Here is a 24,488-nt window from a genome sequence, read left to right on the forward strand (position 1 = left end):
TGAGGTTTATTTGGTAAATTTATACTCAAGTTGTTGATATAATTATGTGCTTTTATATTTGAAGAGCTTTTAAAAGACTTGACTTTGGCATAATGCAATTTTAATGTTCTTTTGTATTTGAAGTGTGAGGATATATGACTGGATTGAATTATAATTTATAAGTATTTGTGATCTTATTTGTTGTTTTGTATCTGAAGTGAAACAAAATATGAATAAAATTATAATTTATAATTATTTCAATTTGGATTTCATATATATAAAACATTAGAAAAAGTAATTTTAAATGAAACCAATAAAATGAATTTGGAAATAAATCTTTTCTTATTTGCATTCACGTATACAAACAAATGAATCTTCAATTAAGAAAACCTCACTTAAAATGTTTTACATTATTCATTTTGATCGTTTTTATTAAATACATAGAATAGTCAAATTGGAACGATAAAAATTTATAATTAAATCTGAATTTTAATTTAATAAAGAAGAAAAGAATGAAGAAATTAGCTTTCTTCAGAGTATTCATTCATCTTTTGGAGTTGTGTTAATTCTTAGATTATAAGTATTTCAAATGGAAGCGCTAAAATGAATTTATAAATAAGTCTCTTCTTTTTTTCCATGTAATTGAAATTTAAACTGACTGCGACTGAGAATTTAAGTAAAGTGTAGCCAATTTAAATTCCATTCTGGTTTGACTCATTTCAAGTGGAGTTTTTGCTTTATCACTAAAAAGCGACCCGCACATAAAAGTTCATTGAATTTCTCTGACTGTTGCTGTGTGTTGTCTTCTTATCTAACCAAAAACTTTTTGTTGCTTCAACACTGTCATTGCCACAGTCGTTTCCTCTCCTCGCTTCCGCTCCTGAACATTTCCCAAAGTGCGTTCAACATTTTGCTGGAACATTTCAGTAGCACTTACGGTTGAAGCCGCAACTTTAAGTCCGCCTACAACAACATTAAAGTCGAGGCTAAGCTGGACATGTGTTGTGTGTGAGCTTCTCAGGGGAGAGGAAACAGCTTGAATGTAATGCAACTACTATTCTACGTGCCAGCTTCAGTTTGCAACTACCTGACGTTGGCTTCTTTGAAGCAGTTCTCAATTTCTCTTGCTCGCTCGCTCGCTCGCTCTCTCCCCAACTATCTATCTGGAGCTCAAAACTCGCTGTTGACCTGTGGCAAACTTCTTGCTGTTTCTAATTGCCGTGTTATTGCATGTGTACAAGTGTGTGAGAGTGTGGGGGCATGTGCATCATGTTGCATGTTGTAAGGAACTTGGTACTTTCAACTTGCTGCACAGCACTCAGTTTTGCAACTCAAAGCTCTTGCCGAGAGTTTATCATAATACCTTTGAAGGCTTTTGCGGCAAAACGATGAACCAACATCTAAGCTGACTTGAATGAATGACTGACTGAGTGACTGAACGACTGAGCGAGCGATGCATGAGTGAATGACTGAATGAGTGACTGACATGCGGTCCACTCGACGGATGTATCTTTGTTTCTTCTAGCCTTCTTTTTTTTTGTTTTTGTGGCTTGGTTTCGTTTCGTTTCGTTTCGTGTATTTGGTTGTTGGCAAGGTAAAATTGCAGTGCTGAAAAACATGTTTCTCTGCCATTTTCCACATCTCTCTATCTTTCTGCTATCCATGTGGCAGTGAAAAAGTTGCACAGAGCGCGCTTCCTTCCACAGCAGATGATGATGATGATCGTGATGGTGATGATGATGATGATGGCAAACAAGCACGCCAAGTTTTCAGCTTTTGTTGTTGTTAATGCTTCAGCCTCCTTCACCTTCACCTTCTCCATCTCCTTCTCCATCAACGACTTTAGCTGGATGTTGGAAATGTGTTGTTGCTTTGGTCGCCCCGTTGTCGTTATTCATAGAACACATAGCGAACATGTTTGGCCATTTTCTTTACTGTCGGCTGGCGGCCTGTTTGGCCGCTTTTCTTTTCTGTGTTTTATGTTGTCTTGGCCTTTTTTTTTTGTGTTTTGCTGTTTTCTTTACGGCATGCATTGATGCATTTTTCCTGCTAACAACCAGATGAGATAGACGACGACGACGACGAGAGCTTCAAAAGAGGTGAAGAACGAGGAGAAGAAGGAGGAGGAGGAGGAGGAACGACGGGCCGGTTTTTGGGGGCTGGTTTTAACTCGACTGCTTGTACTAAATATGCACTAAATGCTGTTTATTTCGCTATGCAACTCATGTGTGCATTTGTTGCTTGACTGCTGCTGCTGCTTGGCTGTTAGTTTCTGGTTTCTTCTATTTGCTGCACACACAAGTTGTAGCTCAATGACTCTGGCTGAAAAGTGGCACTTGGACGTTTTGGATTATGGCCGAACAAGTGCATAAACCTTGAGGCGAAATTGAGATTTCATGCTTGAGATGTTCAATAGGAAATAGGAATTTATGATTTGCTCAAATTTATACTTTTAAATTGCAGTTGATTTGTGCAATTCTGAAATATTCTCTTTTTGAGGTAATAATTTTGTGCATTTGATTTCCAAATAAACACCCAAATAGTTTGGCTGTCGAATGTTCTATGTTTAGTTTTTCAAATTCTATTTCTATTTCCCCAAAATGTTTTCTCTACTCTTTTTTAACGCCATCGTCTGCTGGCAATTTTATGTGTGGTATTTGTTTTGTTTTGCCCGCTTTTGACTGTGTTTTTGGCTTTCAAAGGGTAGAGGAGAGCTTTTCATTTTCTCTCGCTGTTTTTGTCGGCTTCTGTCGTTTGCAGACAGGCTTTCCATTTATTTTCGGTGAGAATTGCCTCAAATGTGTGTGTGTGAGTGTTTGACAAAGTTTTGAGCTGAATTGAAATAGTTTTTGGTATTCAGGTTTAAGGTTATTTGTAACTTTGTCTAAATCGTCTAACGAACCATTTATTCAAATTATTTATGGTTTTTGTTGTCGCCACTTTTAGACTGTAAAACTATAGTTATTTATGTTGCCCTTTGACCTTTGCACTTGAATGGGGAGCATCATTCTGTATCTTTTTGCGCCAAAGTGATTTTCATTAAAGTTGATAAGCTTAGCTAATGTATTGCTTAAATTTGCGGGGATTTCATTTTTCGCTCTGACATTAAGCCAACAGCATTGTAAGTCCATTAAAGATGCCCCTCGAAACGCCATTGAGCGTGTTCCATTTCTTTTTTTTTTTTGGCATCATCAGTCTCTGCGTTCACGTGTGTCTGTTGTTCTTGTTGCTGCTGTTGTTGTTGTTGTTGTTGTTGTTCTTGGCCATTTTTCAAGCGATTCATCAATCACACATTTGAGTTCTGCGCGTGTTCTACTGAAAGTATCTTTTCGCAAAACTCAAATGTATCTTTTGGTCAAACTGAAGCTCTTCAAACAACCAACTTCGCCTACAGCCAAAGAACAAACATAAAAGAAGTAAAAACCGAAAAGAATAAAACAAAATAAGAATGCTCTTTGCTCACTCCCTCTCTCTTTGCTAGTTTGAACAAAAGCATTTCGAGCATTTCCTTAAGCGTTCGCTCAAGTTTCATTAGGCAAAGCAAACTTTTAACTGGCCAAAAGGATGTGGATGCCATCCAGGGAAAAAAAACACAGATGAAAAACCCTCGCTTCGGCGGGAACAAAAGCCAAGTCCCAAAAGGCTTGTTCAGGCCCAGCAAAATGGGGCTTTTCATTATGATGAGGCCGTGCTGAACTGAACTGAACTGAACTGAACCGGCGCCTAAATGTGTGCTTTATTAAAATCTAATTTCTTATTTATGCAGCCAATTTTTGGTTGCTTTCGTCTATTGTTGTTGCTGCTGCTGCTGCGCACCGCCGCGTTTTTTAATTAAATTTTTAAAAATTTATTTGAAGCCACAGCAAAATATATATGCAGACTCAACAATGTTTGTTACTTGTAATAATCTAAGATGGCATTTAATATTTATTTAGCTTTTGCCAATTTAATTGAAATTCCTTGCGTTTTGGCCTTTCCCTAATTATATTTTTGCCCCAAACGCAAATCCAATAAGCATTATGACTTTGCCGTTTTTCTCTCTGCCTCAGCATCCATCTCTCCCCCCCCCCACGAAAAAAAACTGTAAGTTGTATCACACAATGAAATGTGCGTTTGACTTTCTTCTTGGCAAAAAATTTAATGTACTTGCCATATTTTCTCAAAGAGGCCAAAAATAGCACAAAACACACACACACACAGGGCCAAAGCCAGGCACTGTTAAACTTTATGGCCCCAACGACTGTCGCGCTAAATATGCCCTCAGAATTCCTCCCGCTCCCCCTCAACTGTTCCAACCTCGAGGCCGTCAGCTGCCTGAAGCTGCCTTCAATAGGCAAACATTTTGTGCCGCTTTATTGAATTAAAAATTGAAACTGCTTTTTGCCTAGCTGCCTGACAGAGAAGGTTGTGTGAGAGAGAGAGAGTCCTGCAACTGTGTGCCACTGCTCGATGGCTGCCTTTTTGGGGAAGCGTACATTAAATTAATAAATTAAAATAGAAAGCACTTTGTTTTAGCACTCAACGCGTACTACGTTCGCTGCTCCACCTCCCTTCATTCTTTCTGCCAATTCTGCGCTTCGCTTTTGTCTCTCACTCAGTCGCAGAAATTATTAATTTATGTCATTTAAGAATGTCGTTTACTTTGCTTATGAACATTTTTGAATTAGCCCCTCACACACAGAGTCAATGAAAATGCCTCCTTGTCAAAAAGAAAAGCGATTTCCAACGCCTTCTAATTGAACTGGCAACGTAAGGAACTTCACTCGGGGATTTCAGTTTAGTGGCTTAGGTTTTTTCCCACTCTCTTTCTCTCTCTCTCTCTGCTTGTTTTGCGTCATTTGCCACAATGGGAAAAGTTGGAAACAAAAATTGGTTTCATTAATCGATTGAATGGCTAAAATTAGCCGAAATTTCATGGCAAGAACTTTAACTATAAACCAAAAAAATTGCTGCAGATAATACTTTATAGCCATACTATTATTATAGGTTTTTTTTTTACAACTCTATTATGATTGCCATAATTAACGAGAGTAACTATCAAATATTTGGCAATGGCAATCGCAATTTTATGAGAGGAAAGAATTGTGAAAATCGAGGGGAACTTTCTTGTCGCGCCCACTGTGCCACAAGTTTGCTTCTGGCTCATCTTCCTCCTGGCTGTTCCCTAATAGATTTTGTATTTTGATTGATTGCCTCGCTTATTCAATTGTTATAACCAACCCCCACCCCCACCCAGATCCAGATCCAGAACTCTGCCTGCTTTTCGTTTATATATCTTTTGCTGCTGCTGCTTTTCCTTCCTTGCTGCCAGTGTCGCGTCTGGTTGGGCTTATGAAGCGTGTGATTGGTTTACTTACATCTGCTTATAACTTGGCGACGCTCTCAGCTGTACAGCGACAGGATTTAACTGCATTATTAGTTAAATCTTGTAGCATAAATTTCAATATCGATGCGGCCTGTGCCGTTCGTTCGTTCGTTCGTTCTGTGTGTATACGCCCCGTGGGTGTTTGGTGCGCGACAACCTAAATGAATTTTAATGCCTTTTAAAGCGAGTTTCATATGCTTTTCCACCTTACACTTGTTGTTGTTGTTGCTTCTGGTGTGAAACCTTAGCAATGAGTGGGCACTCTGTGAATGTGTGTGTTTGTGTGTGTGCTTTTGATGCGCACTGTTGCATAAAAGCCGATCCAAGCGCCCCAGAATTGAAATGCAAAGCTATCGCAATCACTATCACGCACTCGTTCGTTCGTTGGTTCGTTTGCTTTCCTCTCCATCGAGCGTTTTACCCTGTTGCCATGTAAACTAATACAACGTGCCACGCCCACCGCCAACTTTGCTGTGTCCGAAAATCTGTCGATGCCAGAGACTTGAAGTTTACGCCATACCTTTTGTACGTGCTGTGAAATTTCGACCAAAGCTTTGCCAAAAAGGGGCGAGAGAAATTCTCTCCCCTTTACAGTTAGTTACTGTTTGAGTTGAGGCTTATGACAGATGCAACAACACAACGGTCGGTCAGCATATTGCAGCCAAATTTGCTGCAGGTCAGTTTACCACCACCATCAGCAACAGCAGCAGCAACAACAACAGCAGCAGCAGAAGCAATTGCATGCAACCACCTCTTCGCTCATCGTCATCATCATCACATCATGAGGTATTTACGTGCAGCCAGAAGTATCGTGCAGCAAACCAATTAACAAAAACTTTGTAATTTCTGTGTTAGGCTTTGTGGCTTAGTTAATTAGCTAATTAATAGGACCCTGACCCCCATCATCAGCGTGCACAAACAGAGCATAATTGAAGATTACGACAGTAGCAGGAGAGAATTACTCGCAAGATGGAATATGCATAATTGCTAATGCTCAGGTATAAGGAAACTTAATGTAGGGATTAAAGTAATTATCTATATTTGATAATTGAAAATCTAGTTTCGAATTTATTTGTTTTATTTGAACTAAGCTGCGGATTGTAATTGAGTAGCCAGTAAATTACAATTTACTAACTGAGTAACAAATGGGTTTTTTTTTTCAACTAAAGAAATTCTTTAGTAAAGAAAAAACGATTATCATTAATAATTTAAATGCCATATTTTTATATAATATATTACAAAATTTTTTATTATTATTGGGAATTTAGGTTATAGCAAATAAAAATCTTAGAAATTGTTCAAGAAATAATGAACCTTTAAGAAAGGACTTCAGCTATTGCTTCTTAATCGTTTTGGCTGCCAATGCGGTATTTTTGTATATTATGGTATTTTGTTAGTGGGCAGCAATATCACTATGCGCTTTCCGTACATATATCAGTATTATTTCGGTATTTCGGTATCAGTATTAATTGTCCTGCTTAACTTTGTACGCTATTGTATATTTTGAATGGGCTGGTATATTGATATATCATACGCAATGTGGCTTTCCATATATATGTATATCGGTATTTTTTTGGGATATTTTAATGAAAATATATTTTTTCGTATTTAATATGAATTAATACAAAAGAGTTTGGCTTTGATTCTTCAACGGATTAAAGAAAAATCAACGTTAGGAACAAATTTCCTACTTTTTTGACTCATTAGAATTTTTTTTACTAATTCTGTTCAAGACTTACAATTTAATTAACTGACTTGCAATTACATCTTTCTTTATTTTCTTCTCTTTGCTTTTATAAATTTCTTTTGCTTCTTTGTTGTTAGATTTTTTTTTTCTTATTTTCATGACATTATTCACAACATTGTAACTCCATTATGCTTTCTCTCGATTTGAATTGTGTTTTTTATGCAACTGTTTGAGAGTTATCTTCAGCTGTTTCCATTATACTTCACCTACATATAGATACATTTTGTGCACACATTATCCAGACTATCTGCAATAGTGAAGAAGATATGTAGTGTCTATCTTAACAACCCGTTTGTGAAATTAACGCTCAACTGCAGCAAGAAAACTCTAGGTTAGCAGCATTGGGAGAGTTGTTAAAGTGTATGAAGAGGGAGGAGTGTGGGGAAAAGAAGGAAAACTGTTTGGTGCCTTTGATGATGCCTCGGCAAATCGCATTTCATGCTCTGGCTTCAGCTCTGGGTGCTAAAAAGGCGAATGCCCCTTGTCGACTCGGCATTAGGCAAAAGGTGAGAATGGAGAAGAAGAAGGTGTTTGGTTGTGCTGGCTGCTGGCCGTAATTTATGCGATTGCAACGGTGACTGCCGCTACTGCAACACCAACTACAACAACAATAGTGAGCTGTAACAACAACAAACAAACATGTCCGACCATATTTTCACTCAGTGTGTATTTTTTTAATAAGATTTCTTCAAGCAGACGAAGATGACGACGTCTCAAGACAGCTGTCTTGATGTATGTGTGTGTGTGTGTTTGTTTGTGGTGTGTGTGCACATCTTTTGCTGGCTGGCAACATTTGTAATGTTTCGTTGCAACGCTTGCAACGCGCCGTTGACGTCGATGTTAATAAAGATTCACCCAGCTAACCAACCAGGCGGGGGGCCTTCGACAACCCACTGGGCTGATGTTGCCATTGCTGTTGCTGTTGCTGTTGCTGTTGCACCTGTGTTAAAGAGCGGGTGTATGAGAGGGGGGACGAGGAGAACACTGAGAGTGAGAGAGTGCGATGGCGTCTGCAACGGGCCGACGTCTATGGGTGGCCTACTTAATTTATGAGACGCGAGAATTTGCTGTGCTGGCTAAGACGATGACGACGACGATGAGGGCAACAGCAGCAGCAACAGCAACAACTGTAGCATAGCGCAATTTGTAATTAGTGTAGGTACATGGCACAAAATCTGCTGCTGCTGTAGCTGTAGCTGTAGCTAAACAAAATGCATCCAACAGATACTTAACGCTCTAAGGCGACGTCGACAACAGTTGCAATAATTATGCGATGCCAGGCGACATCATGTGATTGACCGTATTATAGGACAGACAGAAGAGCATCTGTAGACGTCGTTAGACTTTAATAAACAGAGACTGAACGCAAAGAGACAGAGAGAGAGAGAGAGAAAAGAGACTTTTATTAAACGAAATAATTAATCAAAAAGCAATTATGACTATAATTTTTGTCACAAAAAAAGATGCATTCTAATTCAAGCATTATGTAAAAAGCCATAAAATTTAAATGATTTATTTCTTTATGTGCAATTTTCAGTATTCATCTTGATACAATTCGGAATATGCCAAATATTTCGCACATTTATTTATGCATTCTTACTACATTAAATATTATATTTTTGCCTCTTAAAGATAACTTTCCATTATTATGAACAATTTATTCTTATCGATTAACTGCCACTGTGCATTTATTTCGCTTATTACATTTTACCAATAATCTCTCGTTTAATTAACTATTGTTTAACATCAGGTAGAATATATAGCATGATTCTCATAAATAAATTTCATTTAATTCGCAATTATTTTGGGCTTAGTCGTTGTCATTTCAAAAGCTTAAGCTCTCTGGAGTATTATGACTAGATGAGGCGGCTTTGTAAAATTCAAGCAAGTTGCACATCATGTGCTTAATAACTAAATTGTTGGATTAATAAATAAACTTTCGTGTCTGCATTGTAAATTAGTTGCAAACACAGGCAAAAAGAGACACTGAGATAGAGAGAGAGAAAGAATGGCAGTCAAACTTTAGTTCAACACTAGTTCGTTTGCTTTCGGAACGAAAGGAGAGTTGAACGTAAATCAACGTAACGACCCTTGGCTAGTGTTAAATTTTAATTTGATAAGCTATACCCAAAAATACACACAGCACAAAACTTTATGCCGAGCTAAAGTATAACCCACAAATTTCACATGCTTTTATGGTCACCACACACACACACACATGCAGTAAAAGTAGATTGAATACATTTTGTTGTAGTCATCAAGATTCCTTTTGTGGATTTTCTAATTAAATGTCACTTCATATTTTTTTGTGTCTCTGACATTTAAGCATCAAAATGTTTTGCATAGTTTTCCCTCCAGCATCAGCATCGTTATAATCATCACATCCAATACACAAACACACACACACATATGTGCATACACTGAGAGAAATAACCAGCACACACATATGTATGTCCATGTCCACGTCATCATATGACATGGATGAGAAAGCATAAAGGACCCAAAATGGCATGGAATGAAAACCTGTGCCAACATTTTGTCACTTTTTTCCTCTTGTTTTTCTATCAGTTTGTTGTTGTCATCTTTTCTCTGTGTGTTCATTGCATTGTCTCTGCCATTTGTGACATGTTTATTGTTTGCTTCTCTTTTATCACCTCGCTTTCTTTATCTCTCTCTCTCTCTCTCTCTCTCTCTCTCTCTGTCTGTCTTTTTCGATTTGAACATCTGTGTACTTTGTGTGTGATATAATCCTTAATCCTTCTGCTTTATTGTGCATTTACATATCAGTTCAGTTTGCCGAGGCTGGCAGAAACACACATCGAGGCAATGACTCTCATTTAGGCCCCAGTCCAGTTCAGAGTCTCTTTACAAATTTTTGACACTAACTCTCTGAACTGTGCTTGGTGTTTGCCTCGTTTGTTGTGTGTTGTGCTTTTGCTTTGTTCTTACACTGGGGTTATTCGTCTTTTATCTTTGTCATATTATGTGCAACTATGATGCCAGCCAGAAAATGTGTTAACTAAACTTGATGGGAAGTCAACTTTGGGATATTTGAATTCCAACTTTTTGCAAGAGATTATAATTGCAATAGGACACATATAAAATTATGATACTCATAGAAATAAAGGGCATTATAACTTTATACTTTTTTGGTATATTCAATAATCACTATAGTATTCAAGATTCCTAAAAATTTGGTTACTATCAGATAAACATTTTAGAAGTTTTCCTTTCAAATATAGCCACAAGATATTATATGTTAGATAACTTTATGATTATTTCCATTCAAATATAGCCACACGATCTTATTGATTAGTTTACGAACATCAGTTACGCTGCGTGTTTCAATTTCTACTTGGTTAATTTGAGCAACTTTTTTCCTTTGTTATAATAACTGGAGGCGGAAAACTTAAGAACTATGAACTCCCTTTTGTGACTTACGCACGAAATTCCAATAATTGCTTTATCATCATAGAGAATTATTTTGGCACAAATGCCACGCCCAATCAATGATGATGACGAAAAGTAAGTTTCAATCTATTTGCCGTGCATGCTTCAACAATTTCATGTGCAGCACTCTCTGTTTCTCTCTCACATACCATATCTATAATGTGTAATAGGCAATTTCGGGCACACACACACACACAAAAGAATACAAAAAAATATTTCTATATATACAATATAATATATTTGTATGTATGTGGACTATAAGCCGCCCCCGCAGTGAGTTTCGTCACTCCCACTTTTGGGCCGTTATAGTTTCCGCTTTTGTTGCTGCCATTGTCGCGAACAGTGAACATAATTTTAATAGGTCATCATATTAAGGGATTTTGTGCAATTTGTCTGTGTGTGCGGGCGAGGCTTTAGTTGCCATTGTTATCGTTTAGTTTGGTTGTATAAATGAATTGACTGAAGTGAAGGAAGCGGAGTCGGAGGCTGTTTGTATTGATTGTATCGAGGAGAAGCTGTGGCTGTTCTATACGTAGTACAATCCTTCTCATTCTATCGTACAACTCTAACTGATGCTTTATCTCATTCCTTTTCCTGGTTATTGGCCATTTGCCATGAGCTGACATGTGCGTTTAATTGCGTTTCACTTATTTGACACAAAATTAATATGGCACTTGGCACATTTGCTGTGTGTATGTGGGAGAGTTTTGTGTATCTGTGTAAGTGAGCATACACATATACACAATATAATATATAGTTGAGGTGTTGCTGCCGAGAGCTGAAGTTCCACCCTTTTCCCACATAAGTAGGCTATAATTTTGGGCCTGTTTGTGACTATTGTTTCTCCAACAACAACAACAGCAGCAACAACAACCATAATTATTATGTGCTGCCCCCAAAACGCAGGCTTTGTTTTGTGTGTTTGTGAATAATTAAATATTTCTGCAACATTTGCGCTTTGCTTATGTTATTTGAGGTCCATTTATATAATAGCCAAGTGTAAATATTTGATGTGAATTCATGTATCGAGCGTGTTTACCATATATATTTGCAGCCAAGATTTTATTCCAAATATAGAACTGCGCTCTCTAGCTCTGTTGAATTCGTGCAGCCAAAGTTTTTGTTCCATAAATAGAATGGGTTGAGATTTTTGGCATTTCAAGAATTTCGTGTTGATTCTAAAAAATTAAATTCATTAGCCCAGTCCCCACGACGATAGAGCTTATAAATTGTTACTTCATTTTTCAGCCGAAATCTTTTCTTTTCTCTTTTTGCACTTGTATTTCCCCAATGCCTTTGACCGGAAGTTTTGCTCAAGGCTTTTGGGAGCGCTCAAGCAGCATTCAACTACCAAAAGTTGATGCGACGACCAAGATGAAGAAGAAGAAGATGAAGAAGCCGCATTTCTAAAACCTTTTAAAGTGAAAAGAAAATCATTGGCCTTTGGTGGTGGTGTTTGGTGACCATAAATCAAATTATGTGCACCGCACACGCCCAGCTATAAAATCTGCCCCAAATGTTATTAAGTGCGGCCCAGGGACATTCATCAGACGACTGGCGACTGCTTGTTGACCATTTGAGGGTTTTGGGCTTTACAGTCAAGTATTTTATGTTATTAATATTAATATTATTATGTGCACAAGGATTCAAGTTGGTTGTTATTCCACCACGTTTGTCTTTCTCTCTCTCTCTTGATGCTGTGTGTGCTCGTAATTATGCAGTTTAATGAGTTTTCGCTCTGACCGCCATCACCCGGGGGCAGTAAAAGCAGCAGCAGCAGCGGCAATAGCGACAGCAGCCTCTGGTCCAGTAACAGCTGCAAATGTGTCAGGTGTTGCAATCCAAACACACACTCACATACACGCACACACACAAAGAATGTGACAGAGAGAGAAACTCAGGCAGACAGTTTGAGCCCATTGAGTTGCACATGTGCATAATTAATTTTAAAAATTAATTTTTATCATATAACTTTTGCCTAGAACACTTCTCTACCTGATGGGGATGAAGTGATGCTAGGAGAATGAGGCTTATTAAAACTGACGTATAAATATTGAATTAACTTTTCTTATTTTTTGTGAGATAAACAGGGAATTTGCTTTTGCATTAATGGAGCTTTATGCAAGCTGAAAAGTTTTTGAGCTTCAACGTAATTTAAAATAACTACATACGCTAAATAAACAGTGAATTATCTTCTATATATTCAGTATTCATATTTTATCTTTAAATGTGCTTTCAAAGTTGATTCCGAGAATAGTTTTTTGGGTCTTTGTAATTCACTACTTTGTTAGCGTTAACTTTTATTACCTAACTATTTTCAATTCGCCTTTAATCAATGAAATGAAAAGATTTTAAATATTAAATTATTCTACCAATTTCATTTACTTTAAATTTAATCAATATTATTTCTTTTGTGAATTCAGTATTTTTAAATCCTCATTTCTTACTCAAGCATTGACTTTAGTAACTTAACTTATTATAGTGATAATTGGAACTTCCTTTGTATTAAATCATTGAAAAAATAAAACTTTTATCTTCTTCCTTAAAGTAAATACTTTAACTTCCCATTTCTTACACTAGCTTTTTCTTTACCCCTTTTTCCTCTTTAAGCGCAAGATTAATGCAATATTTAAAAGGTAATTTCAGCTAGTGTCATTAGCACTTCAAAGTGCGAAGTGGCTGTAAAGTTTAGCCCATTTTGCCTTTTTCGGGCAATTAAAATGTGTTAATGAGAATTGCGCGCACACATGTTGTTAGCTGTTCTTGGTTGTTGGTTGTTGGCTGTGAGAGCGACGAAGCAAGTAAACTTCAACTGCGACTGATTGGATTTCTGTAAAACACTCGCCACCCACCCTCTGAGGCACAAAAAAAACCGAGCTCAGTGGGGCAAAATTGCAAAAACCCCCCGAAAAGGTGAACGCTTCTGTTAAATAATAATAAAAATAAAAAAATATAATAATAATAACAACATTGTGTGAGGGGCGCGGTGTGTGTGTGTTTTTTTTTTTTTTTTTTTTTTTTTTTTTATTCGGAGGAACTAGATCTAATACTAAATATAATAAATATAACATAACATTAGGCACTAGAATATAGAAAAAAGGTTAGAAAGAAAACTGTCAAGGAAATTCTCGTGGTACTGCCGTGAGGTATTGCTTCACGAGACCTTGACGGGAGCTCACTCCCCTCCGTTACGCCTGCGGGTACGTTCCCTTTCGAGAGTTCGTAGTGCGGTGGTCACTTTTTCTGCATAGCTGCATACCGCTGACCAGTATTCCTCCTTCTCCAGCATACGGTTCACAATAGAGTCCGTCGTGACTCTACATCCTATCGCTTCTTCGAGCTCTCGTCTCTCACTAGCAATGCGCCGACAGCACACTAGGATGTGTTCCGCCGTTTCTTCAGCTTCGGGATAGCAATATAGGCACATCGGGTCGCTGTCGTGTCCAAATCTACATAGGTAGCTGCGGAAGCAGCCGTGCCCACTCAGGATCTGCGTCAGATGATAGTTGACGAATCCGAAATTTCTGCTGACCCATTTGCCTATGTTTGGGATCAGAGCATGGGTCCAGCGGCCCTTACTAGATGTGTCCCACTTATCTTGCCATTTCCTTAGGCACTCTGTCTTAAAATTGGTCGACATGTAGTGAACATCCTCCATCTGGTTAGCCCTCTTGTGATTGTAGCTGTGAGTCCTCTCTAACGCCAGAGTATCCAACGGCATCATGCCAGCTATCACTAAAGCGGCTTCATCCGATATGGTCCTGAAGCCACTGCAGACTCGCAGCGCGCAGAGTCGATAGGTCGTCTGCATCTTCCGCCTATACGCCTTCACCTCCATTGCTTGCACCCATACTGGAGCGCCATAGAGCATTGTTGCTCTAACCACATTTTGTAGCAATAGTCTCCGACCTTGCTTAGGGCCGCGCGTATTTAGCATTATTCGACTCAATGCCTGCCCTACGACAGCAGCTCTCTTACCAGCATAGTCCAGGTGTTCGCGGAAGCTGAGCCGCGTGTCGATTAGGACGCCTAAGTATTTAATGGCTCGGCTCGACACTATTGAGGTCCGACCAAGGTTAATGTGAGCCACTTCGACGATCTTTCGGCTACTTATCAGGACCGCTTCAGTCTTGTGATCGGCCAATTGCAGCCCCACTGTCGCAAGCCAGTCTTTGACAGTGGCAACCGCTGCACTACAAAGTAGCTCAGCGTCGCCTAGTTGTTTCGCTGTCACCACTAAGGCCACATCGTCTGCAAAGCCGACAATGGTTGCAGACTCTGGAACGTCAAGCCGCAATATGTCATCGTACATGATGTTCCATAGTAGCGGGCCCAACACTGATCCTTGCGGTACTCCTCCAGTGATGTTGAACGATTTGGTTCCGTTATCCGTTCTATATCTCAGAATGCGTTTCCTGAAGTAGTCCTCAATTATTTCCATTAGGTAGCTCGGGGTGTTGAACCGCCTTAAGGCGCCTATAATGCAGCTCCAGTTTGCAGAATTGAAGGCGTTCTTGACGTCCAGAGTCATGACTATGCAGTACTCCTTTGCACCACCACGCCATCTTCTGCCTGCTATGGCTCTCCTTGCTATGTCCGTTACTTGTGAGATAGCGTCTACGGTTGAGTGATGCTTTCTGAAACCATATTGCATGGTGACAGATCTCCTGCTTGTCGGACAGACTCCTCTAGCCTATGGCTCACCAGCCTCTCCAATATTTTGCCTGCTGTATCAAGCAGACAAATCGGTCGGTAAGACGACGGCGAATCAAGTGGCTTGTTCGGCTTTGGGATCAGCACCAGATTCTGCAGTTTCCATGGGCGGGGAAAGACACCTTGCCTCATACACTGTCCAAAAACTTCTGTAAAGCACTGCGGCTGGAGCCTGATCGCCATCTTCAGCGCGCGATTTGGGATCGCGTCCGGCCCAGGTGACTTGGAGTCCTTGATTCTTGCCGCTGCCAGCAGTACTTCCTCTACCGTAACCTCTGGGACCTCCGTATAGAGCCGGTGCTCTACGTGATCTTCCACTGTTGGAACAGTGAATGAGCCCGTGAACAGAGCATCCACTATGCCATTTAGGACGCCCTCCTCTCTAGGCACTGCACAGGTATTGGGCTTGAGTTTTTTTAAGCACCACTTTGTATGCCATTCCCCAGATGTCTCGGTCGGCTTCGTCGCAAAGTTCTAGGAATTTCTCCTTCTTGCTGCTCAAGATGGACTTCTTCAGCAGCCTGCGATTAAGCGCGTACTCCAGCCTTCTTGCCTCAAAATCAGCTCTGCCTCGAGAACGTTGCAGGATCCTTCGCGATCTTATACATCGCCTTCTTACGTCTGCGATCTGCTGGTTCCACCAGTATACTGGTACGTGGTGTCTTTTGCACGATCTTCGCACCGCCATGCTAGCGTCGCAGGCATCCGTGATTGAACGCATGAGCCGCTCGGCGCTTACCTCTGCGTTGTCACTCCAATTGGGAACTGCAAAGGATCCAGCGAAAGCTTCCGGGTCCAGGGTGTCAACTTTGTAAGCCTTTCCGCTCTGTAATCCATTTGCTCGCGGAGACTCGGTATGGTCCAAATCTATCGTGATCGCCCTATGATCACTCGCTGTGTAGACATTGCTAATGGCCCATTTCGCTGATCTAGCAATTGGATAGCTAACGAATGCTAGATCTATAACCGATCCAGTGCCAGCTCTGGTGAAAGTGTGTTCGTTGCCATGGTTCATGAGGGCCAGGTCTAATGTGGCAAGGGCTTCCAGCACTGTTTGTCCTCGGGCGTTTGTCCGGTTGCTACCCCATTCCTCCGCCCAGGCATTGAAGTCACCAGCGATGATCACCTGTGGCTTTCCCCTTACATCGAGTGCTATCTCCTCCATGACGGATGCGAATTCTGATATGGTGAGACTGGGAGCCAGATAACAGCTGTATAGCCACTGGTTCCCCCATCTAGCCCGCACGAACCCACGCGATGAGCGCACATCATTAAGCTGGGGCTGTTCCAGGCCACATACCCATATTGACGCCTTTCCTTCCGTGTCTTCGACGTACTTTGGACTCTGAATTCTCTTATATGGTTCGCTCAGCAAAGCAGCATCCACCTTTAACTCTCTAACCGTCTGCTTCAGTAGCTCTTGGGCCGCCAAGCAGTGGTTTAAGTTGAGCTGCAGGAGCCTTTGAGTCATTTTGGCCCCTGCGTGACCCCGCTGACCCCTTTGAGAGGGCAGTGACTGCTTCCTGCGTGATGTCTGGTATCCTCTTTGCCCGCATCTGCACAGATGAAGCATTTAGCAGCATTTTTGCAAAGCGCCGCTTTATGGCCAGCTGCACCGCATCTTAGGCAGCACCCAGAGCGGTCGATCGTGCTCTTGCAAAACTTAGCAATGTGTCCAAACTCCAGACATTTGTAGCACCTCTTTTTTTCTGGCCTCTCAGACCTCTGTGTGTGTGTGTGTGTGTGCGTGTGTGTGAGGACGATGATGATGATGATGAGGTTGTTTCTATAACAACGCTGCCTGCCTTTGAGTTTAAGTTAGACTTTGGTGCTGATGACGTTTCGGTGGTGTTTGACGGTGTTTGGTGGTGTGGGGTTTGGTGTTTGGTAGACGACAACTTGACATGAGAGTGTTGCTGACTAGAAAATGGCATTTTAGGCAGAGTGAAAGCAGACTTCCAGTCAGCCAGTTTGGAGCCCAGCCTGCACTTGATGTTTGTTTTTCCTTGACTGCCATAAACGGAAAAACTCCTCATACTTGCTTCCTCCTCCATCCCCATCTCCTGCTTAAGTGTTTCTCAATGTATGACTACGACGAAAATTGACGTATAAAGTCAACGCCGCCGTCAACAAAAGTCTCTCAACGCATGACAGCATTTTTGCTGCTGTTGTTGTTGTTGTTTTGGCTGCTGCTGCCGTTGCTGATGTTTCTTTTCTTTTCGAGTCAGAGATGTCGTCGTTTCTCTTCATCCAGCAAACAGCAGCATCACATGACCCCCAAGTGTATGTCACGTACAGCATTTAGCATTTATTGTGACGCTTCATGAATTTCTTGTGGGAGACCAAAAAATTCAATTGCTTTGTTACGTTTTCTACTTTTCTTTTTCTTTTTCTGTTTTTTTTTTTTCTTTTGCGCCATGACAATGTGTGGAAACTCTGGCCAACAAAAGGTGCAATATCAAACGGCAACAACTGTGTTGTATAGCATGAGTTATGAGCGCCAAAAAGTAGGCAACAATTTGGAGGAGAACGAAACAAGAAAAAATATCACTGCTTTATTCGAATCCCGGGCAGTCTTGAATGAAGACAAATGCTTTGCGCAAAGAATTGCCACGAAATTCAATTAAAGTTGGCCTCTCGCCTGCCAAATGTGATTAGGGAAATGCATTTCTAATGCTTTCGCAATGACATTAATGAGAATATTTTTAAGCAATTAAAATGCTGAAATGATATTATAAAAGCGATGATGATGGTGGAAGGTTGAAGTTTTCTAAGCGTGCAGAACGTGCAGCAATAACTCGCATATGCAATTCACTTTATTTGCCATCTTGATGAGAATGAAAAAAGATGCTGCGAAAAAACGAGAGAAAAATGAAAAGAGCTCTTTCATTATATCTTGGTGATTTGTGACGTTGTTTTTCTCTTAGAGTGTCAGGAAATTAGAGAATTGGCACACACACATACAGTGCAAGTGGGAGATAGATGCGAGATATACAGCCTGCTGCCGCCTGAACAATTGCATTCGGCAAGTGTACTTGTATGAGTGTAAGTGTGTGTGGAAAGCTAAAGAAATTAGAAAGCAAACCGGTTGCCAAGCCAGACTTGGCATTTATATGCGGGTTAATTAAAAGAAAACTAGTTACGAGTACGATTGTGCGTTTGCCTTTTAAAGTTTTTTCTTTTTTTGCAGCAGCAAAGAAAAAGTCATTAAAAGCTGATGCCAAGTTCGCATACAGTGCGTATGATTGATAATGAGAGACTGCAGCTGAACCTTTAGAGATGAAGTTGAAGGCCCAGCGGCTGATGCCGCGATGTCTTCATCTTGGCGAGCAATGTTAAGAATTTACAATGCTTGTAACGGAACTTATTATTTCATTGCGTTCCCTTCTCCCCCTTCCCCTCACCCTGCATCTCTTAGAAGCTGCGTGGCTCCGACTGCGGCTCCGGCTTGGTGTCTGTCTTTGAATCTGTTACGACTCCCATGTCCGTGTCTGGCAGCAGCTGTCTGTGGCGCGGTTTTGCACACAGCAGCAGCTCGCACAGCAGGGAAGCAGCCAGCAAGGCAGCCAACGAGGCAAGAGGAGACCGAGACCGAGACCGAGAAATCCAAGCTGTCGTCTTTGGCATATTCTGGTCATGTGTTGTGGCATTGTGCAGCCTCAACACAATCTCCGGTTCACACTGTCATAGTCAGTGGTTGATATTAAAATGTGCTTTCGAGTACTGTCTTCTGACTTCGAAATCAGCTCAAGCTCAAGTCTTTAGCTGCAAGCTGTCTCGTATCTATTTTTTATTGCACAATTGTTATACCTGTGCTGCAATTCACAATTTCATTGGGCCATTGGCAATGATATGTATGTATTTACTTACTATGTATGTACATATAAGTAAAACATCTGGCTTGACTTTATATATTGCGAAGTATGTAAGCAATTGCTTTAGTTTGACATTCCTAATTTGCTTTATTTGTGATTGTCACAGGGCACATTTTCCTTATGCTTGTGCTTATGCTTCATAAAACTTGTGACTGCTGCTGGCCAAAAAAGTTTTTCATAGTTTCTGCAACTCTATTTTGCCATATGTGCATATATACTACATATAATGCTGTGTTGGTGTAGAATAAATTATGAATACCATCCAAAACATGAAAATCTGACCCATCAGCTTGTTTTCTCTGTCATCTCTCTCTCTCTCTCTCTCTCTCTCTCTCTCTCTCTCTCTCTCTCTCTATCTCTGTGTGCTTTGATTAGAATGTGAATGCCTGAGTTGGTCGAAAGTGCTGTTTTGAGTTGTTCCGAGTTGTGTTCAAGTTACACAAAAAATTCTTATTGCCTGTGTCAAGATCTGTCGCAAAAGTTGCTTTTGATTATGTTTGAAAGATGCGCAAATATCTTGATCAATTCTGAAGGTTCGTTTGTATTTGGTTTATGGTATTTGGAAAAGAGTAAATCGAGTGCTAAAAGGTTCTTATATTTTTCATTATTTTAGATGGTTTATTTTAAGTTTTCAGTTAGTTTTTGTTTAATTCAAAAAGTAAACAAAATATTCATAAAGAAAAGAATAAATATTTATTAAACTTTAATATTAAAAGAAATGGCAATATGTTTACCAAATATCATGAACAATTCTGAAGAGCTCTGTAATTGATTTATTTATTTATAGTATAATAAATTACCAGTTATAAAGTTAAGTAACATTATTTCTTTTAAGTGGTTTATTTTTCAATGTTAGTTTTCATTTACTTCAAGAAATAAGTGAAATATTTCTAAAAATGTGAACACATTAAATTTAAATTAAAAACATTGTAACTCAGTTTTTATTTACTTCAAGAAGCAAATAAAGTATTTCTAAAAAAGACGCCATTAAATTTAAATTAGAAACATAAAAACTCATACTCAGTTATATTTAAGATACGTATATTTAGGAGTCATGCTTCTTTAAGCTGCTATAGAAGTTCTTTAAGATAAAACTGGGTGGTTGGCTTTCAAGCACTTAGTATAACTGCTTTTGGAGCAGTCTCTGATAGCTTTGCAGTTGTCACACCTGGACAGAGAGAGATTTGCATATTCGCAAGTCACAACATGGGGCTCAACATTCATGTAAATAATTTCGGGCGTGGCAGCTGGGCAGGGGCGGGTTCTGGCTATCATTGACTGGATCACAGCATTGTTGTTGTTGTTGTTTGGTGTTTGCTGCCCGTTGTCGTTGTCTTTTGTTGAGCGAGTAGCATGTCAAAAGTAAAGTGCACGCGGGTAACGAAATTATGCGCATTTATATTTCGTTAATGTTTTTACAGTTGCGACCCGCATAAGTTAAGACTGCAGCATAAGCGAGTGACTATATAAGTATGTGTGTGTGTGTGTACATATATACCATTGCTATATAGTATATATTCTATCTCTAGGCTCAGTTGCCGTTACATGGGGAATTAGTGCGCATAATTTCATAAGCAACACAGCAACAGCAACAAGAACATGGACTAAGGGGGGAAGTTGGCAAGCATCGCGTTGGCCTGCGCAAATATTTTGGAGTCCTCCCCTTGGGAAATGTTGTCGCTGCTGCTGCTGTTGCTGCTGCTGCTGCTGTTGGCAGTGGCAAACATTCAGAATCATATGTATGCGAGATGTCTGCATATAAAGTTATGCTGGGAATTTGCTTCGCTTACACGAAAAAGTAAGCAAATAAATAAAAATAAAAGAGAGCACGGTAGAAGAGTGCTGCGAGAGTGCGGGAGCAAAACAGAAGAAAAAAAAAGAACCGAGTTGAAATAACGTTGTATATCTGTACTAAATTGCACATGAAGTGATTTCAAGCGTAAGAAATGCCATGACGATGGGGCAACGAAGGCGCGTGGGGCGGGGGGATGGGAGAAGGTAAACCATTGATATTACGTATACACACATACTAACATACATTGCTACACACATACCTCTCGGAATATGCATATAAAAACTTGGCGCAGTTTCAAAGTTGTGTACGACCGAGAGATGCTGCAAAAAATATAACAACAACAAGAACAACACCAACGACGACAACAAATTCATATCAAAATTACAACAACGTCTGGGGAAATGATGAACGAGGCGCGGCGAGACTTGTTTGTTATTATTGCTGTTGTTGTTGTTGTTGGGATCTCTCTCTCTCTCTCTGTCCCTCTCATTCAACAAAATGCCGGAAGCCAGAAAAAGGCCTCGAGAGTTGACTCGACTCGACTCGAGTTGACTGAAGAGCAATTTGATTAATGCATTGCGGGCATTTTACACACACACACACAGGAAAACGAAAAACAAAAACACGAAAATAAATTAGCTAATTTAAAGATTTATGTATGCCTAAGTGAAATATCAAGAATTTACAACTAATTTCATTTCTTTTAATTTGTCTTTCTCTCTCTTTACAGTGCAAAACTAAATGCAACAGCTAAGCAACAGTATTTTTGCTCAACATTAAATTAAATAACTCACTAATCATACTAATACAAGTATAGATATTTGTAAATGCAAAATCTCTAGCAGTGATTATATGTTGCATTTTTTGAAACCAAAAAAACCAAATTAAAAGCAAATAAAATAAAATCCGAGGAGAGAGAAGAACGCAGCGAGCTTAAGCCAACAAAAATAAAACCGTAGTACGACTAGTAAAAGACACCACCAATTTAATTTGAACAGAGTTTAAGTAAAATAAAAACAAAACACAACAAAAAACCAAGAAAATATTAGCCAAAATCTAATAGATGTCTATGTGTATTACATATATATATATGTATCGGTCATCTATAGCATAATATAATAAAACAAAACCAAGCATATATTTACAACATAAGCCATATATACCAACTACATAAATATATATATATCGCAGCTAAAAGACAAGCAGCTAGAAGCGACCGCAAGCAAACGGTCTCAATCATTTGAAAAATCATCTTATAGAAATAATCTATATAATAAAAGACAAAGCGCAGCTCGTCAAATAAAACAAACAAAATAAAATGGAGGACAATAACACAAGCAGCAGTGCGAGCGGTGCGCCCATCAAACTCGAGGATCCATCGGTGACACTCACAATAAGGCTGATTATGCAAGGAAAGGTGAGTTGAAGTATTCAAAAATTTAATATAGTATTTAAAATATACAATAAATGAATCTACACTAAATTGGCAATTTATTATATTGCACAACTGTTGAGAGTTGTTCAAATTAAAATCATCAATAAATATACTTTAGTATAACAATATACCAAAAATTGAACAAATATCAGATTCAGAATTCAAGAATTTACAATAAACTGACAATTTATTTGGCAGAAACAATATTTCACAACTGTTCAAGGATGTCCAATTCTCAGTTAGGAGCTTCTTAAAATCGTCTTATCGAGTAACCTTTGCTACCCAATAGTAAGTTGAGTTGGGAGCATTTAAAGAAAACACATAAATATCTTATGCTGCTGACAGCACAAGATTGTTAAGTTTATAATAGGAATCCCCAACTAAGCTAAGCTGTCTTAACGCCTAACTTAAGTCTTTAAGTTGGCCTATCAAGTAAGTTATTTGAGTTAGGATCTGCTCTCCTACCGAGTCCATAGAAATGTGTTGGCAGGTTGTCAATTATAATCCCAAGCTGACAGCGGCGCGAAACGATGTTTTCAGAGTTGCCAATCAATTTATTTTTGCCTCGCGAAATTTGAATGGGGACTTCTACCTCCTCGTTTTTTTTTTTTTTTTTTGGGGCTTCCTTTTGCCACATTTAAAATGTGAGCACTTTTGTAAAGTATGTTCGATAAAATGCACTCCATTGAATACTGTCGCATTAAATATTTATAGAAAAGCGTCAAAAATCAATAAAAAGAAATTGCCATGAGCGAGGACAGAAAAAATGTTTAACTATATTGCAAAAGTCAGCAGGTAAAATAAACAATAAATATAATAAATTTAAGCGTGAATTTTTTATGCAAATTAAAATTAAACACGCAACACTTGTCGCATTATAAACGAAACTGAAAAAAAAAAACTGAAAGTAGAAACGAGAGGGGAAAAGAGAGAAAGAGAGACGAGGGCGAACGAATTTATTGTACCATATAAATGTGATATTAAAAGCAATAAAATGCGATGCCAGCATCGGCTATTAAATAATCATTACAGCTCACAAATACGACTAATAAAAATAACAAAAAAGGCAAAAGAAAACATCAATAAATGGAATGTGCATAAAAAATCTGAAACCCTTGGGGGGAAGGGAGCATAATCGGGGGGAGGCACTTATCGTGATGCAAGTATAAAACACTCTCGAATAAATACAGCCCAGAGGCAACCAGTTGAACAAGCTGCCCGAGTACAAACAATATGTACACTCGTTATGTGTTTATATTGTCATATGCATAATGCAAAATACTCGTTTATCATACATAATTAACTACTTGTTCAATTCGAAAAATATTAATTAAAAAAAAAAGACTTTTAAGTGATGAGAGAAAATAATAAATAATAAAGTCGCAATCATCGAAGAATTAATACCCTGGTTCTTACGTCAACTCATTAGTTTGATTTATGTTGCTTTATTAGCTTTAAAATAATTTCTTTATAATATTTTGTTGAACTAAATTTGCTTTAAACCAAAATTTGCAAATTCATATTTAGAATAATTTAAATTGCCACTAATATTCCCCATCTGAGTTCATTAATTGTAATGGCATTTACATGAATTATATGTAATCGGTGGCAATAATTAATTAAAAATATGAACCTGAAATATTATCAAATGAAAAACAAAATTTAAATAACAAAGCTGAAAAAAAATGTCACGCGCACTAATTAATTTGGAAATAACATAATATTAATTAAAGTAGAACAATAATGAATATAATATATGCAAAACACATGAATGTGTGAAAACTGAAATAAATTATTAATTAAAAATATACAAATTGTTGTTGTGACAGCTTTCCATTTCTTAATGCTCAAATGTAAAGTAGATAATCATTTATTTATGATATTTAGAAGCGATTATAATTATCCAACTAATCCGAAGCATAAAGCTTAAAACGCTCTTTAAGAGTGTCTAAATATCTGTTTATTTATTTAATAACCGTCAACTGACATTAAAAACTATTATTCAAACACATTAACTACTACAGAGGCAGCTTAAAACTTCAACTGAGAGGGGCAAAAAAATAACGACAGCTTCAAAAGCTGTCACGTAAATCTGCTGCTTCGGCGTCGCTTTTTTCTTGCCACTTTTT

At 38.8% G+C, this 24,488-nt stretch overlaps 1 protein-coding gene across 7 annotated transcripts in view; it reads left to right on the plus strand.

Moving 5' to 3' along the window:
- LOC117572344 (poly(rC)-binding protein 3) overlaps nt 1–24,488 on the plus strand; it is a 121,367-nt gene that overhangs the window by 71,110 nt on the left and 25,769 nt on the right. For all 7 annotated transcript variants that reach the window (XM_052003634.1, XM_034255093.2, XM_034255094.2 and 4 more), the window contains exon 2: nt 21,655–22,341. In XM_052003634.1, the coding sequence (XP_051859594.1) occupies nt 22,243–22,341 (99 nt within the window). In that variant the 5' untranslated portion in view covers nt 21,655–22,242. The remainder of the gene's footprint in view (nt 1–21,654; nt 22,342–24,488) is intronic.

Source organism: Drosophila albomicans, chromosome 3 (genome assembly GCF_009650485.2).
Source record: "Drosophila albomicans strain 15112-1751.03 chromosome 3, ASM965048v2, whole genome shotgun sequence".
Lineage (NCBI taxonomy): Eukaryota > Metazoa > Arthropoda > Insecta > Diptera > Drosophilidae > Drosophila > Drosophila albomicans.